The sequence below is a fragment of the Micropterus salmoides genome, unplaced genomic scaffold (genome assembly GCF_014851395.1).
Source record: "Micropterus salmoides isolate LMB-PRFRI ecotype aquatic unplaced genomic scaffold, ASM1485139v1 Ms_hic_scaffold_9, whole genome shotgun sequence".
NCBI lineage: Eukaryota > Metazoa > Chordata > Actinopteri > Centrarchiformes > Centrarchidae > Micropterus > Micropterus salmoides.
This window is the reverse complement of record NW_024044681.1, coordinates 30,410,306-30,427,977: the sequence shown is the minus strand read 5'-3', so window position 1 is coordinate 30,427,977 and position 17,672 is coordinate 30,410,306. Positions and strand designations below refer to the sequence as shown.

The 17,672-nt window shown below is 41.8% G+C and overlaps 2 protein-coding genes across 2 annotated transcripts in view; one reads left to right on the top strand and one right to left on the bottom strand.

Annotated features, from left to right (window-relative positions):
- The window catches only part of zswim7 (zinc finger, SWIM-type containing 7), a 19,434-nt gene extending 12,229 nt beyond the window's left edge, over positions 1-7,205 (top strand). Inside the window, exons 4-5 of the mRNA XM_038708323.1 lie at positions 383-487; positions 6,706-7,205. Of these exons, the coding sequence (XP_038564251.1) occupies positions 383-487; positions 6,706-6,816 (216 nt within the window). The 3' untranslated portion in view covers positions 6,817-7,205. The remainder of the gene's footprint in view (positions 1-382; positions 488-6,705) is intronic.
- Positions 7,198-17,672, bottom strand: adora2b (adenosine A2b receptor). Its single transcript, XM_038708319.1, has 3 exons — positions 17,327-17,672; positions 16,694-17,161; positions 7,198-10,318 (listed from the first exon to the last, which is right to left on the bottom strand). Exons 2-3 carry the CDS (start codon positions 17,011-17,013, stop codon positions 9,586-9,588), a joined length of 1,053 nt encoding a protein of 350 aa, XP_038564247.1. The 5' UTR covers positions 17,014-17,161; positions 17,327-17,672; the 3' UTR covers positions 7,198-9,585.

Sequence of the window (17,672 nt, the reverse complement as noted above, 5' to 3'; positions counted from 1 at the left end):
TGAAAAACTTTCAATCTTCTAAACTTGATTATGAAGATTGTGATTAACTTTTAAGGTCATGGGGAAAAGAGACAGAGTTCCTTGGAATCATGTTCTGATTCTCCGAGCTCAGCCAGTCATGTCTGGACTCGTTGAGCGACATTTGGAATGCAATAAAGACTTTGTTGTTTTCCTTCACGCCACTCTTAGCCTTCACTGTCTCCACTGCTGCTCACGTGCACCACCATCAGCTGGCAGCCCATAAAAAAAAAAGCATTGTGCTTATACTCATTGATAGGTGGATATCCTCCCTCGTAAAGAAACTGCGTGTCTGTGTGTAGGATCTTTCGAAGGCGCATGCTTTACCACACATTTAAATGTATTTTGTATGAATTTGTTGCAGGTGACAGGAGGCTCGGGACGTTTGTACACTTGCTTTGTGTCCTGTCACTACTGCCAGTGCCCAGCCTTCGCCTACACCGTGCTCCGCAGAAATGAGGGCCCGCTGGTGAGTCTTAAACACACACCTGACAACTAATGAAAACCCCAAATTCAGTATCTCAGAAAATTTGAATATTGTGAAAAGGTTCAATATTGAAGACACCTGGTGCCACACTCTAATCAGCTAATTAACTCAAAACCCCTGCAAAGGCCTTTAAATGGTGCTAATTAGCAGAGTTTCAGGACCACACATCAAGCGCATCATCGCCAGCATTTCCATAAATACCCACAAGTCCTCCCCTTCGCCCTTGTATCCTGCATCCCTCCCTCCCACCCCTTTCTCTGTCCTGCCTCCTGATCTCCTTCCTCCTCTCCATAGGTTTATAGCGGGTCCGTCGTGCCCGGGTGCTACGGCGGATTTCCCTATCGTAGCTTCCCCACAACGCTTTCTAATGTCTATTCATCTACTGCAAGCTTCATACATCTTCTGTTCGTTACTCAATAAATCATTTAATCATACCCGTTGATTGTGGTCCTTGCTAGTGAAATGGTCTCTCAGTCTAGTTCTGTAGGCTACACAATCATGGGGAAGACTGCTGACTTGACAGCTGTCCAAAAGACGACCATTGACACCTTGCACAAGGAGGGCAAGACACAAAAGGTCATTGCAAAGAGGCTGGCTGTTCACAGAGCTCTGTGTCCAAGCACATTAATAGAGAGGCGAAGGGAAGGAAAAGATGTGGTAGAAAAAAGTGTACAAGCAATAGGGATAACCGCACCCTGGAGAGGATTGTGAAACAAAAGCCATTCAAAAATGTGGGGGAGATTCACAAAGAGTGGACTGCAGCTGGAGTCAGTGCTTCAAGAACCACCACGCACAGACGTATGCAAGACATGGGTTTCAGCTGTCGCATTCCTTGTGTCCAGCCACTCTTGAACACGACACAGCGTCAGAAGCGTCTCGCCTGGGCTAAAGACAAAAAGGACTGGACTGCTGCTGAGTGGTCCAAAGTTATGTTCTCTGATGAAAGTAAATTTAGCATTTCCTTTGGAAATCAAGGTCCCAGAGTCTGGAGGAAGAGAGGAGAGGCACAGAATCCACGTTGCTTGAAGTCCAGTGGAAAGTCCAAATTTAGGATTTTGAAAAGTGACAGGGACATGCCCCGCCCCATCCCCAGTGGAAATAACGCATTTTTGAAAAACCCAGTCAGTGATGGTTTGGGGTGCCATGTCATCTGCTGGTGTTGGTCCACTGTTTTTTCTGAGGTCCAAGGTCACCGCAGCCGTCTATCAGGAAGTTTCAGAGCACTTCATGCTTCCTGCTGCTGACTAACTGTATGGAGATACAGATTTCATTTCCCAACAGGACTTGGCACCTGCACACAGTGCCAAAGCTACCAGTACCTGGTTTAAGGACCATGGTATCCCTGTTCTTAATTGGCCAGCAAACTCGCCTGACCTTAACCCTATAGAAAATCTATGGGGTATTGTGAAGAGGAAGATGCGATACGCCAGACCCAACAATGCAGAAGAGCTGAAGGCCACTATCAGAGCAACCTGGGCTCTCATAACACCTGAGCAGTGCCACAGACTGATCGACTCCATGCCACGCATTATAATTCAGGCAAAAGGGGCCGCAACTAAGTATTGAGTCTTGTACATGCTCGTACTTTTTATGTTCATACTTTTCAGTTGGCCAACATTTCTAAAAATCCTTTTTTTGTATTGGTCTTAAGTAATATTCTAATTTTCGGAGATACTGAATTTGGGATTTTCATTAGTTGTCAGTTTTAATCATCACAATTAAATGAAATAAACATTTGAAATATATCAGTCTGTGTGTAATGAATGAATGAGTTTCACTTTTTGAATGGAATCAACTTTTTGACGATATTCTAATTATATGACCAGCACCTGTATATGTCATACTTTTCAGATTGCAAGTTTTCATACCCTCATGTCCAGCGAAAAACGTCCATCTCCAAATTTGGTGATTTTGAATTAGATTTTTTCTGACAAACTGACGATTAAGTGTTCCTTTGTGGGTTGAAAAAAAAAGTAAAATAAACGTTTTTTGTGAGCTAATGGAAAGTGGACTTTTTAGAGGTATGTGGTTCTCACAGGACAGCAACTCTTCAAATATATGATGATCTTAAAGAATATGATGCATTGCTGTCGATGAAACTACTTGAGAGTTGAGTTTAGCTGGCTCCCATCATTCATAGAGCCGACTCATTCACGATCGACACGTCACTGGTTCTTCTAGCACTGCACACAGTTTGGGCTGCATATCGAACTTCAATTCTTCAACCTAATACTGCCAAATACCAATGGCTCGCACTGAATACTCAGATGCTCAGATTTGTATTCTTCCGTATTTATACTTTAATCAGCTTCTGATTGACATCGTTTTGCCACTTTTAGACTGTAGTTTTGTTTCTGTTGATTTAAAGATGATACTGTTGACCATTTTATTGTCTTCAATGTGAGGTATTGCAAAAAGTATCATGATGTATCTGTACTGAAACTCAGGAATCATAAAAAGTCAGAGGTTCTTAAAAAAAAATATGTCAATGCTATTTAAGGCATTTTACATATTTTTTAATTTTATAAATATTTTATACCAAAAAGTAAAAATGCTGTGTACATTGAAGTATTTTAATACACTAACTACTTAAAATCATTTAAGTAGTTAGTATCATTTAGATTTTTTAAATATTTTATGTGCAACTTTACTCAAAAGAATACTGTCCTTTATTGCCATATGTAATGTTTAATATTAGATTTAGGTTCAGTTGTAGCATTGTTTTAGGATAATATTTAATGAGAGAAATAAGTAGTTCCTGCAGGTACAATTCCACCTATCAGATGGTAGGGGAGTAGCCTTGATGTAGCCTAAGAGGTGAAATCCAGGGTAGTCTCCAATAACTTTGCTCTGCGACCATATCAACATTTTACTACCTGCTCTCTTCTCAAATCTGATTTTTATAAGTAAGAAAATACTGATATATTTGTGAGTGACTAACTGAAACTACAAAACAGGGGATGGGCAAATTTAGGATTTTGAAAAGTGACCGGGACATGCCCCGCCCCATCCCCAGTGGAAATAACGCCGTTTTTGAATTTGAAAACAAAAAAACCCTCAATCCAACACAGAAGAAATTGATTTAGGAAAACATCAGACCAACAACATCAACAGACCATCAACAAGACAACTACTTTACCAAGACAAACATCAACACTACACAAGTTACACTAAGGTGCAGCTCCCCGACACCCAGTCAGACTGTGACGTTGCAACACAACCAGGAGAACAACAAACGCACGTTACACGCTATAGCCTTCAGCCCAACAAGCAATCATGATTTCAGTTAAATCCTTAAGTTGCTGTTACTGTTACCTTGTCTGTGGTCTGCTGGCATAGCACCGGATGCCTTCTGATCAGTTGCCGCCGTGCTGTTGCGGTTGTCTCGATTAGACGCCCATCTGGTTTTTACAGTTCAAGTTCTTTGGATGTTTAAAAACTCTTAAACCCTGCTGGGTCACCCGCTTTAGCTAGTTCTAAGCTGCTTAGATTGTGAATACAAATATAAATGTTTAAACTTTTGTCAGTATAGACATGCTGCACAGTATTATGGATTAGATTCTCCACAATTCAATTGTGAAGTTCAATTTACGGAAATAACAAGCTCCAAGTCTAATTCATTCAGATTTACCAGCATGGCAAACGGCAGATGGAGAAAAAAAAAGTGCGGTGAACTTTGAAGCGGACTTTAAGTCCAAATGTGTCCATCTCTTCATTATTTATATTCCTTTAGTCTGTAAGGGTCCACCATTCAAAATAATCAAAACGGAATTTCATAAAAATTTATCCAAGTTGTGAATCCTGTCACATATAGTCCATGGCTTTCTGTCTGCTAACTTCTGCCACACTTTTCTCTGCATCCTGCACCTTGTTGTGTATGCTTGTTTTCGTTACCTTGCTGCCTACAAAATAAAAGTGCCAAATCGAGGATTTGTAATCAGTATGATATTTGATATAATAATTTTTATACAAGTAATATTCATACTGGTTGAAATGAACAATTTCATCTGTGAGCGAAAGGAATTAAAGGCCTGTCCCCATAGGTCTGTCTGTCTATATTTGAGACAGACTATCAAATATAGGTCAATTTAGTGATTTTAGCAAATAAAAGCCTGAGCTATTAATTGAAGTTTTATGGTACACAGTGTCCTGCTGCTGTGTCCTGCATACAGAATCATATTTCAACACACAGCAACATGAAAGCAGTTTCAAAGCGTGTCTTGTCAGTCAGGCGTGTATCCTGGAGAAAACCAACACCCAGTCAAAAGTGAGAGGAAATGCACATTAAAACAGATGTGTAACAGATGTATTGTGGTCAAGTAACGTTCTTGTCTTGCCGCTGAGGGGCGTCTCCTCTGACTGGCTGTTTTTTCTCTAAATGTCTACAAACAAACGGCCTCTGGTCCTGCCTTGCTTCCCTGGAGGATGCGGCTAAAATCAGTGTGAGAAACAGAGAGCTGCAACAGACCGTGGAGACTCCCAGAAAAATAAAACTATTCACAGTTCATCACACTCTCCAGCTAGTTTTATAGCTAGCTAAATGTAGCTGGAGTTGATTGTGTGTTGTTGCATGTGTGGAAGCTAAAATATAGTGCTAGGCTTAATATTGGATCAGATTTTATTCCATCTCTCCAGTCCCAAAGTCAAAACCATACGACACTCAAGAGACTGAGTTTGACTGTGAAGTCTGCAGTCCTCCCACGCTGGAGCCACTCTGTTCATTCAGGGGCTCTGCAGATTCCAACACGACTGGATAAGGCCAAATCAGGGCCATACTGGTCTGACAAGTAGGACAGATAAATGAGCTCTCCCACCAACAGAGACAGTCATGTTCTGATAAACAGAGTAGACAGGAGAAGCTAGTAAACAAACTTCTGTACCTTTGTCCGTTTCACCACACTTTGACTTTGGCTCATTGTTTATGTAAAACAATAATCCACAGGCATGTTAGTGTGGAGGAAATTTCATTTATAATACAGTGAATAGTCAGAAAACAAGCCAATGATTAACATGGTAATGTTGATCAGATATAAGCACAAATGCATAACTGCAGGGGTTTTTTTTGTCATTCAACATACATAATAAGCTACTAGAGGGAAGTCTTATTCGCCACACAAACACTCCATTTGGAAAATAATACACAATCATAACCCTCCTAAGTTTTCTTTCCCTGTTTCCTATTATGGTGTTCTCAGCAAAAACTAGACTGTCTGGTTTATCTTAACAACAATCCACCCGAAAGTATAAACAATCACCAGATGATGTGTGGCATCTTTTAACCAACCTCATTCCTAGTCATTATTACAAGTTCGACACTTATTTTTTGAATTTATGGTGTTTAGACTTTTCAGTAAATTAAGTATAATTTACTGTGTTACTGTAGGTAGGTAGATTTATTTTGTCACAATAATAACAGCTTATAGAGTGAAATTGAATTTGTAACTCCCTTCTACTACATTGCAGACCGTATACATTAATATAGAAGCAATTAGAAAAATGGTAACCAGAAATAAACTATATTCAATGGAGCAATGCTGAGGATGAATTTGAGTTTAAAAGTCACTGTAGTAAAGACCAGAGGAAAACATATTGAGGGATTATCACAGACTGGTATCTGTTCAGCCAGAATACTGTTCTGGTCAAAAATGACAGAAGTGATTTTATTCAGAAAGAAATTCATGACAACTTATATCTAAATGAACATTTCTTAAAGCATAGATACATGGGTGCGGTGTGGGGTTATATGGGGAGGTTTTCCATCTGCTGGTTGAATATAATCACCACTGAAGGGGACATTATGAATAAAAAGCATTAAAAATCAATGAAAGTGGTTATCGCTCATTTTAAATATTCAAATGCCTAATGTGGAGGTATACATGAGGCCTTTGGTCAATCAGATGAAATCTACCATATTTATGACAAGAAAGTTGTCATCAGCCGTTTTTGCACAGAACACAATAGGAGGAATCACGTGCTTTTCATTTATAGAAATGTTTATAATTTGATATAAAAAAATGTTCTGCCATTTGCCCTGTGACTATTATTCTCGGACTGATTACTCAGCGGAGAATTCCCAGCAGGTCAGAGCCAAGCAGCTCCTTTCCAGTCCACTGTTTACATGAGATCTTTGAATATAAATTAAGTGTCATTAATCACGGCGCCGCCTGTAATGAATCAGTGTCTGCGCTCTTTTCTCTCAGTGTAAACACATCCTGGCCGTCTACCTGTGTCAGGCCACGGGTGTGACTCAGCAGGAGAATGTGTCTGATCAGCAGATGTCCACACTGCTCAGCGGGATTGCAGCCCCATGACAGCCAGGTATGTTCAGCACAGCAGGTGGACCGAGGACCCTCTTGGATGAGAGCCGATGTTTTAAACGGGCACTTTAAGATGCTGCTAAGAGGATCGGAGCCCGGGAACGCTACCACGGTTTCTGCTCTGTCATACGTCTCTCTGAAAGACCCCAGATGTTGCTTTATTTATTTCTTTGTTTGGAAGAGCTCTTAATCTGTTTCCAGGGAAACGACATCTGTTCTTTGAGTATGCGCTGCTTTATTTTTAGGTTCTTTAAGCTGCATCAATCAGAAAATAGTGAGCGTCTGCCTGCTGAAGAGAAACATTTTTAAAAACATGAGCAATTTTTCCGTGTCATATGTAAATTAATTGAAATTTTTGGAATAAAGACTGATGTGTAACAATATAAACATTGCCTTTATTAACAAAATAATTCACCATACATACAGTTTGCATCATGTTAAATAGCAGTTATCAGTTTGCAGGTGTAGTTTTGTTTAATGAAAGAACATATAGCCTCTGGAAAGGTTGAACATCAGCTGGACCACAGTGGATGTTTTTCCTGATTAGTAACAACACTATAGCACACTGACAGATTGGTACTTCGGAATGAAAGGCAGGAATGTTGAACTAGATCAACTTATTGTCCGTCTTACCTTTAAATCGCAAATGAAGGCAATAGTTTGACATCAATCAATAGCTTGTAGAAAGCCGGACAACTACAGTACTTATTTTTACAGTCAACAAAGATAATACAACGTTACAGTGCAGTTACAGTATAGATGTCTCCATTGGAATGTACTAAAACTTTCGCACACTCCTGGATTTTAGCCCTTGAAGGTGGCACACTAGACACAACGGCAAACGAGGGAGATAGTGAAGCAGTGGAGGCGAGTGCTCAACTTAGAAACACTTGCTAAACACCAATACAACATGGTTCAACACCACCAACGAAGCACACCATACGGGAAATGATCTGAAATGTCAGTGCAATGTGTTTACTGATAGCTCGCGGGTGACACTCCAAACCGAACTCTGCTTTGCTCTGATTAAATTCACCTTAAAATACCCTTTTTTGTGATTCATCAGCTCTCGCTCCTTCAGTTTATTAAGCTCAGCAGGAACTTGCACAACAGTGCTAACCACCACACCCCTCATGAGGTGCATCAAGCATCAGGTGCTTTAAGGCTTGACTCTGTGGAAAGCAGCACTGCCAAACTATAATGCTGCATACGAGCACCATCAAGTGCAAAGATTTTGCCTCTCCGGGAACATTTCATTAGAGTTACCTGCTTTTGCTGTTTTTTGGGGGAGGGGGACTGGGATGTCTATTAATCGCATATATTTGCACGCAAGAGTAAGGAGCGTTGGCTCACTAGTAGTCAGTGCAACAATTTATTAAAATTTTTAAAAGAGATTTCATCCTTAAAACTGTATTGTTTCCTCAAATTAAACCGCTCATCTCAGTTCAGTCAGTACTTCAGCAGCTTGTGGAGGACTGACTGTCCTAACTGGGCAGATGAGAGCCTCAGGATCCCAGCTGAGACTGTGTCTGAGGGGAGATGGGTAATCAGCTGGACACTGATATTCTCATACACCCAACTGAATCAAAGTAGTGATGCTTTATGTTATACAAGCCACTAAATACATGTGTACCAGACGCTTGATGATTAATAATAATGTAAATTGCATTGATTTGCATCAAATTTGACATTGGCTTGTCTACTTATAGAACGTCTTCTGGCTAAAAACAAGGCAGCTGAAAATGCTCTGTGCAGATGCCATATTTCTATAAAAGGGTACAACCGGTTTCCCACTTCCTGAGCTTTTGTCTTGTTAATATGGAAATGATATGAAGCACCACCATTTTGCTAAAGTATTTCTTCTGTGTGGGTCTGCGTGACTGAGTGAAATCACACTGTTCATCTAGTAGCTACAAAAACACATTAGCCACAGGGGTCAGGATAATGACCCCTGTGGCTATGAAAGCTGATTCATGGTTTAGAAAACGCATTTATCTTTTCTTGTTTTTCTTGCATTTTACCCCTTTTCTTATAATTTAGTTCTACGAGAGTCCCTGTCTGTGAACTGCTGTGTCCCTGTACACAGATGTTTTTGGAGGAGTCACCACTGCAGCAAGAGGAACATGCAAACACTGGCACTTAGTTGAAGCAGCAGCTCAAGAACATTTCTGCCATACAAAAGTATTGTACTGACAAAAGGAAATTCTTTCTGTAGGTTGAGCCTGTGAAGGTTATGAGTAGGAATTCATTTTTAAGGTCACGAGCCAAAGATAACCACAGATGTAGACTACTACTCTTGTACCTCCATAGGTCCATTAATAGAAATCTAGCCACACAAAGCTTTTTGATTTTTACATTCTCAACGAAAAGGTCCTGTAATAAATAAATTAATAAAGACTGGCACTGAGTGTTGACAATCCGGTTGGCTTCAGAATGATAAATGTCATTTTAGAATGTAGCAAAGTTTGGATCCTGTTCACAGTCCTACAAATCCAGTTAGCTTCAACATGTTTTTTTAAAATCACAATTCCTTCACAATACAAAAGTTCTGTAAGACCCGTCATTCAACATTTCACTGCTTGACCCCTGATACTCTGGCACAATTCATAAATAAATGTCCACATTCAAGGCGTATTCGACGTCAGTCCGTCTTCACATATCACACCCTTGTTCTGTAAACATTATTAACCTCAGTGAAATAAAATTCAAGACTGAAACAACAGAGTTGACAGAAATAATACTCCGCCTCTGTCACGACTCTCTCTATAGCAGAGGGTCGACGGTCATGTGGATCTGGTCTCTGTTGCGTCTACTGCCGTTGGAGCTACGGTACAGCTCCTCCTTGCGGCACAGGACGTGTTGGGCCAGGATCTTGCGGAAGGTGTTCCTGAAGTCCTGGATGCGGTAAGCGTAGATGATGGGGTTGACCGCGGAGTTGGCATGAGACAGAATTATGGCCACATACATGACAACCGCCGGCTTATCCAGCTCCCTGTAAAACAGCGTGAGGCAGTTGAGGATGTGGACAGGCAGCCAGCAGATGGCGAACAGTCCCACTATGATGGAGAGGGATTTGGCGGCCCGGATCTCCTTCTGCAGCAGCCCGTGGTTATGGCTGTCCCCGTTGCCCACGCATTTGAGCTCGATCTGTCTCAGCTGTTTCCTGGCCACAGTGAAGATCTTCATGTAGATGCCCAGCATGATGAGCAGCGGCAGCAGCACGCACACAAAGAAATTAAAGTAGACCATGTAGTGCATGTCTACCACACTCTCAAAGAAGCACTTGAGCTTGCAGCTCCGTAGCAAGTCTCCTCCGCCCCTCAGCCCCTCCATGAGGCCAGGGTTTAAAGTGTTGTTCTCCGCAGAGCTGCTGTTTTTGCAGCTGGTGTACTTTAAGTTCCAGCCAAAGAAGGGGATGAGGCCAATGACAAAGGAGAGGATCCATAAAATAGCAATTATCTCTCTGGCGGTCTTTCCCGTCATCAACTCCTTGTACCTGGAAAAAACACAGCAGAGGTTGCCGCCTTATTAGTAATGTGGAGGTTTGGGAGGAATGAATACAATACAAACATGGGTGAAACTTTACACCGAATGAGCAAAATAAAACTCTCTTTTTCCAATTTTATGATGTGACTACCAGCCCACGTACCTCTCATGATTGTTACATATCTTCATCTATACTTTATTTTCTTCAAAGCTCAAAAGCTCAAAGCTGGCAGACAGGACTTTTTTAGTTCTTTCTGGCTTTGACAAGACTTAATGTTATTGATCAAGAGGTTGTTTGACAGTCCTGAAAAGTTCAAACCGTTACTATAAAAAAAAATGCACTGAATTATTCCCCGCTTGTCTGCTTTACTTGTTATACTTGATGTTATGTCTGATAAGAGCAAGTTTGAATGAAAAAAATAGTAATGCAGTGGAGACGCACCCATAGACAAAGTTGATTGTTTGTCTTGCTCATAGAAATTGACTGTGCAGTTTGTCAGTGTGGCCTAACACCTGCATCACATAATTCTTATCTAGCGCCTTCTGTGGTTGACAATAAGATTGATGAAGTGTGATGGTGAATTGCTGTGATCTGGTGCATTCAAGTTTTGTAGGAAATATTGTCAATGCACCCCACAGACACAGAGCAGTTTGCATTGAGTGTTTGCTTCTGATTGATTTGCGCACACAAAGTCCTAATGAACAAACCATGGTTGATTTTAGCTGGTCTTTTATCATGCTAGTGCATCCTCTCATCCTGACGTGGACGTGTGGGCGAGGACATAACATGCTCTGTAGAAACTCACCCAATTAAAAACAGCTTGCAAACAAAAAAGATCAATGTAAATATCTAAAGGAAGTTACATCATATATTGCTTTCAATGCCGTTTCCACTTTTCATGGAAATATGGTCCTAACAGACAGGCTTATTTTAAAGTTACTGCTGGGCACGTTATCAGCTCCAAAACGAAAGCATCTGCTGCTACCTCTGACAGTATCTCACATCCTGCTTCTCTCTAAAACACACAATAAACATTGCTAAAACTACACACTTGAGGTGTGAGCCTGCTTCTCCTGTGTTTGTATTGGTTCACATCCAGTAAGTGGGATGCCCACAGACCACAACAGCAGAGCATGAAAATTGAAAATGAAACAAGCCAGTGAAACGGCACAGACAACGTCCCTTTTTTGTAGACACTTGTTTTGATGCCTGAGCTGTTACACAAGTTCCAGCTCATGTTTTCCTCTAACGATAAAGGGACAAATGTTGAGTATTAGATTGATTTATACTGATTCAGCATCTTTCCCATTAAGCCATCGCCTCGCTGAGATATGATGTGAAATTATGAACGGCAGGTGCACAGAGTTTGCATATGGAGATGCAGGGCTGACTCACACGAGTGTCGCCCTGACTGTCCCCATCATACGCTGCGCTTCAAGCAAAATGAGTCGTTTCCTAAGAGTGATTCAGGCGAGCGACCGCGTGGTAATGACTCATACACATGCTGAGATGCACGCACACACACACACACAGGCCAGTCTAAGCTGGAGGTGACACAAATAATCCATCTCTACATCTACACAGCACATGGTCACACCATATCAAAGCTTAAAATGGGACGTTTGCAGTTACACTTACATAATAATGATCACAAACTTAAAAAATGTGAACCAACCCTTTCCAAATATATAAAAAGTGGTGAGTACACTGTGGTCCTTCATGAGTTCTCTGAAAACTCTCTTAACGATTGTGGTAAACTATGAAACAAGCATGAAAAGTATTTGGGGAGGTTCCTTCTTTTTGTTTCCATCTCTTTCCGTGTGCCCCCTGAACACGTAAACACAATGAAGACCAACAACAATTACCTGTGACCTCCTCAGCCTGACCAGCTCTGCATCACTTCGCATGTCTGGTGTTTCACTTCACTGTATATTGTTAGCGTTGCAGACTCTCACATCCTTCAACAAAAGCCTGATGCTGCATGCAAAAAGATCTTTTCAGCATTATTTGTATGTCATTTCGATTATCTTTAGTAATACATTTGTAAATGACCTTACATTTAGCTGATACTTTTATCCAAAGCGACTTACAATTGCTATGTATGTCAGAGGACACACGCCTGTGGAGCAACTAGGGGTTAAGTGTCTTGCCCAGGAACACATTAGTGGACGTGTCACTGTGGGGAATTGAACCCGGGTCTCTCACACCAGAAGGCATGCATCTTATCCACGGCGCCATCACCACCCTATACTTATAAATGTACACATCGATAAAATTCTACACTAGACCATTTCTGTATAATATAGTATAATAGTACTACATAATATAGAGTAATATAGGTCTAACTGTTAAGATATATCTAAACATAAAATACCATTTTTTTTAACCAGTGTGTGTGTGTGTGTGTGTGTTGTGGATATAATCCTCACCACACCCTATGGACAGGTGAGTGGTGTTCTGTATTGGTGCAGATAAGCCAGGCTACGAGGAAGTGGATTCAACTGGCCGCAAGTGCCTCTGTCTTCAAAGGCGCAGGCAGGAGAAAAACTCAATCAAAGGTCCGGTTTCAAATACAGAGAATTTGCAAGTAAAATGTCTACCTCTGAGTGGGGGTTCAGAGCGGCCCTATAATAATTATAATATTCCCAACTGTCAATTATTCATCGGTGGTGTGCAAGGTCCGCCTCTGTCCTGTGACCCCTGCACGGAGGCGAGCGGGTCACCCCCGGGAGCCATGAATAATACAGCATTCTTCCCCGTAGAGAGAGGCGAGGACGTTTCAGAGCCCACAATGACCTGCATACCTCAGGTCTCCACACCTTCATCCTGTTTCTCTCTGTCTTCTGCTCCCTCCATCTGTCAATCACAAATACAGCAGACCACACAGGGTCCATTTCCCAGAGGGTCCATCTCCCGCAGATCGCCTCCCACTCTCTCTGTTCTGTTTGGAGGCAGGGAACGGGCGAGCGGCTGAATGGATTAGTTCTGGCATGACGACAGCACGCTGGCATCTATCTTTGTTTTGCTTTCTTCCCCGGCTCAATTCTCCATACATCCCTTCTCTCTGTGCTTCCGCCTGGGGCCACAGACCTCAGCCAGGCCACACACACACTCACAACATCCGCTTGAATGTCCAGCAGTGTCCCCAGTCCTGCTTCAAACACAATCAAACAGGTGGCCATTCACACTGACAACACACGGCTGTCACCCAGCCTGTCGGTGTGTATGCAACAGATCTGTACAGCATTTGCATTATGAATTGTGTTTGTGAAGAACAAGTGTGTCACAGTGTGTCTTGCTGTCAACTCAACAACTTTGTATGTAGGTCTGTCATGATATCAATTCTAAATCGTAAATTGATTGAAATCAAAAGTAGGATCGACGATTCTCCCAGTATTTGTTTCTCTGCTTACAGGTGTCCAGCAAAAAAAAAAAAAGACGACACAGCGTAGCCTACTGTTAGCCTGTAGCTGCACTTCTGAACTTGACGCCACAGCCGGATTTGGAGATGTATTGCAGTTCTGTGATTGACCTTTGCTGTCCACCATCGCTACAGATCTCTAGCTAGTTCAGTGTTTCCACTGGTAACACATATTTGTGTTAGGTTGCATGAAGGCTGCATGAACTTATTATTTGTCTTCTGTGAGCCAACACAACATACGGCCTTTCATTAACTTAACTACCCCTTATGGCCCCCTTCCCACACACACATACACCCACAAAATCGAAAGTCTGGTCTTTGTTGATTTATTTCTAAAGTGACACAAGCCTTCAAAATCTATTTTTGGAGGTCAGCTTGGTTTCAATGCAGTGATACAAACAATTATTACATGCAGCCATGGGTTTAATCTTCACTACCTTCCGATTCAACAGCTCTCTGCGTGAAAGAGAGAACAGACATATAAACAGGTGACAAATCTGAGGAAATGAGTGGAGCCTCTAGAGCAGGAAGTCAATTAGCTTAACTCAGCATTAAGACTGGAATTAGGAGTAAACAGTTATATTGGCTCTGTCCTTAGCTCGCAAATACCCTTATCAGTCCCTCTAAAGCTCACTGACATGTTTGTTTAATCTCTACAAAAACCCAAATGCAAAAACAATTTTTGGTCGCGCTCCAACTATTTCAGCTAGGTACAGTAAATTCACAGGCAAAGGAACCAGTTGAATCTGTGAGCTCAAGCTTCATTTGCTCTGGCACATGCGTCTGGACCCCCTCCCATTCAGACAGATTTCCAACCGACCGGGCCCAGGTCGGGCCAATCACAACCGTTTATGTAATATGAGGCATTTTTGTAAACAATCAAGATGGCTGCCGCTGATGCCGACATTACTGTTGAAACCTCATCAGCAAATTATTACTACCTGCCTACCTGTGTGCACTCGACACATGCACATGAACTTGTGTTTTGTGGGAGTGGCTTTGGAGGGAGGCCAGAAGGGAGGGTGTGGGATACTTTAAAATCCAGCTGTCTCTTGTTCTGCAACTTTGCCTACCCCGGCTTTAAAGACACTGGACCTCTGGACATTTGTTAATATTTGTGAAACGATGACATTGAGGTGAGATGATGCTTACTGTCCCTGACCAAGGTGAGGCAGTGCTGCTGGTGCGGGCAATCCAATGAAGTCTATGATGTGCATATAGGTCACGTGAAAGAGAGACAAAGAGGGAAAGAGCCGCAGGGTCTTTTTCTGAGAAGAAAAGTTTGAGTGGGTGTGTGGCTCTGTCCTCTCTCTAGGTTTAAAACATCTGGCTCTCGCTTTTCACTTCCATTTTAACCATCTGTGAAAACACTTTTATCTGAGAGAGAATTGCAGCCCTCAGACTCACCAAACTCACACAAACACCCACCAGCCATCGCTGTGGACATGAAATTTGAGCTGAACATGTGCACATTGGTCTTATTATTATTGCGTGTGTGTGTTGTGAGGGTGGGAGCTGGGCTTTTCAGAAGAAACTACATTATGTCAGATTGAAAACCTTTTTACAGAGACTGTTATGACCGCGTCGCTGGTTTAAAGGTGATTAACGTTAGGTGTTTCAGACAAAGGTGTTTTCTGCTTGAGGAGGTAGAATGAGGTGTGTTAGGGTTTGGTTTCCGTCTGGAGGTCAAAAATAGAAGCACAAATGGGGATTTTACAAGCCACTTGGTAGGTGGCAGAAATCTTTCATTACAGACTAACTGTCAAACTGTCCTTCCTTGCCAGTATTTGAGCATAATGGAAATGACAGCCCCATCGCACGAACATCCCCCAAAACTATATTCAGTAACCACAACGTTCACTGCACCGAGTGTTGCCTTTAAAAAAACTAAACAAACGGACAACTCCCTGACAATGGTGAAATGCCAAAAACACCCACCACCTGGAGACAGACAATTCTCAAATTCCCAGCCGATAATAAAGCTTTTATCCTTCAATTCACGGAAATATCATGCTGCACTGTTTCCTCAGGCGGACTGCGGACATGCTCAGAGGCTGCACAGTGGAACTTGGTGGCCTTTGCTATCAGGATCAATGGAAAGTATTGATCCTGCACCTTCAGTCACATCAAACAGCTGCATGACAGATCTTTTCAGCTTTTCATGAGCTGCAGGAGGCATCCGATGAAATGCTTGCTCAGCGTTAAGAGTTAGCAACTGATCAACTGAGGAAAATGATTTAAAATAACTAAATTTCTCAGAAACAAATGTCTCGAGTTCCTGCTGCAGAAATAACAAAGTCACCACTGTATTGTGGCTTTACCTCAGCCCTTTACGTTACTGAATAGAGGTTAAAGAAAGAAAGTGTTTGCTAAGTGTGTCTCTAACACCAGATTTAAATAATGTTTAGAGAGGTATTATGTGATTATCAATCTATGTTTAGATGAGAACACTGCTATTTTTACACAAGGCATTAAGTTCCACAGGAAACAGACTCATGAGATCACAGAGCTGATTGTGATCTTCCAGCTCCTGAATTCAATTATTTTCCATAGGGGAGACATGTGTTATTTAGGCACTTTGAGAACATTATTTTTAGTTCAGACACAATCTTTATCTGCTTTTTAGCAAACTGTATATTAACAAGTAATTAAACAGCCAGGACACCTTCAATTCAAATTACAGTCCTGTTGATAGATGGGTGGTTGGTTCCCAAACTGAGATCCAATAACCTACAGAGTCCCCTTGAATGACGACTTTAATCTCATGTGATTGATTAGATGAAAGTAAAATGATTGATTGATTGATTGATTGATTGATTTATGAGTGTTAAAGAGGGACTGTTCTAGTTTGAGGTTTCACCATCATCTTTACACCTAGTGATCTTATCAGATGGGGGAAAACTACTCATAAAGAAATGTAGATGAATTCCACATCATTAATTAAAAATAATAAGATTACTCACCTCAGAGGAATTTTGACGGCCAGATATCTATCGATAGCAATAGCAAGAAGGCTGAAGATGGAGCTTTGTGTCAGTACCAAGACAAAACATGCCAGAAAAAGGCATCCATAAAAGTCCAGATCTATGCCGATGCTGATGGTTATGGCAAACGGGATGGCGAGGCAACCGACCAGAATGTCAGCCACAGCCAGAGACACCAGAAAATAGTTGGTGGCGTTTTTTAAAGTGGTGTTGATCGCGACAGCCCAGCAAACCAGTATGTTGCCGGATATGGAGAGAAGAGCAATTACTACTTCAATCGCGATGTAGAACTCATTCATCTCAGCAAAGTGTGTTAAAGGACTAAAACCTGCAGGCTGTTCACAGAGAAGACGGTCACCCACAACACAGCTTCTAGTCCCAGAGGAGTAAAGTCGTTCTGCTGTAATCCAAGAATATTCCACAAGTATGAGCAGCAGAACCAGGCATCTGTTGAAAAGAACGGAGTTGGCTTTATTTTCATATTAAGAAAAAGTAGTAATGTACTATTCCTGCATCCCGGAGGTGACAAAGGCTGCAGTAGCTGCGTAATAATGCATTCATCCTTCACGCCTGCTGTAACCATAAAAGTCACTGGACACTGTTGCTTCTCACCTTAATGAACCTGTACATCGTCTCTGGATGTTTTCACATCAACAGCGACCTATCTGTGGAGCCTTTAAGCGGCATCTGTGGATCTGTAGCGCAGGTAGACTGTAACACTACTTCCCCCCCCTACAGCAGTTTTGAAGTGAAGAGAGAAACGCAAGAAAGATAGAGGGAAAAACTCAATTTCACAGAGAAGCCACGCCCAAAACACACACACACATAGTAGCACTATAGGGGTGGAATCCCAAACGAGCGTCACCGGCCCGCGCTGCGTAATTACGCGCCAATTAACGACGCTTCCACGTGCTTTCCACTCAATGTAAATGCTGTCTTATTTGTACGGCGCTGCACA

Coding starts and splice junctions, on each gene's coding strand:
- adora2b (XM_038708319.1), bottom strand. CDS start 17,013: ATGAATGAGTTCTACATCGCGATTGAAGTAGTAATTGCTCTTCTCTCC. Junction 10,319..16,693: donor GCCGTCAAAATTCCTCTGAG/GTGAGTAATCTT, acceptor TGTTTTTTCCAG/GTACAAGGAGTTGATGACGG.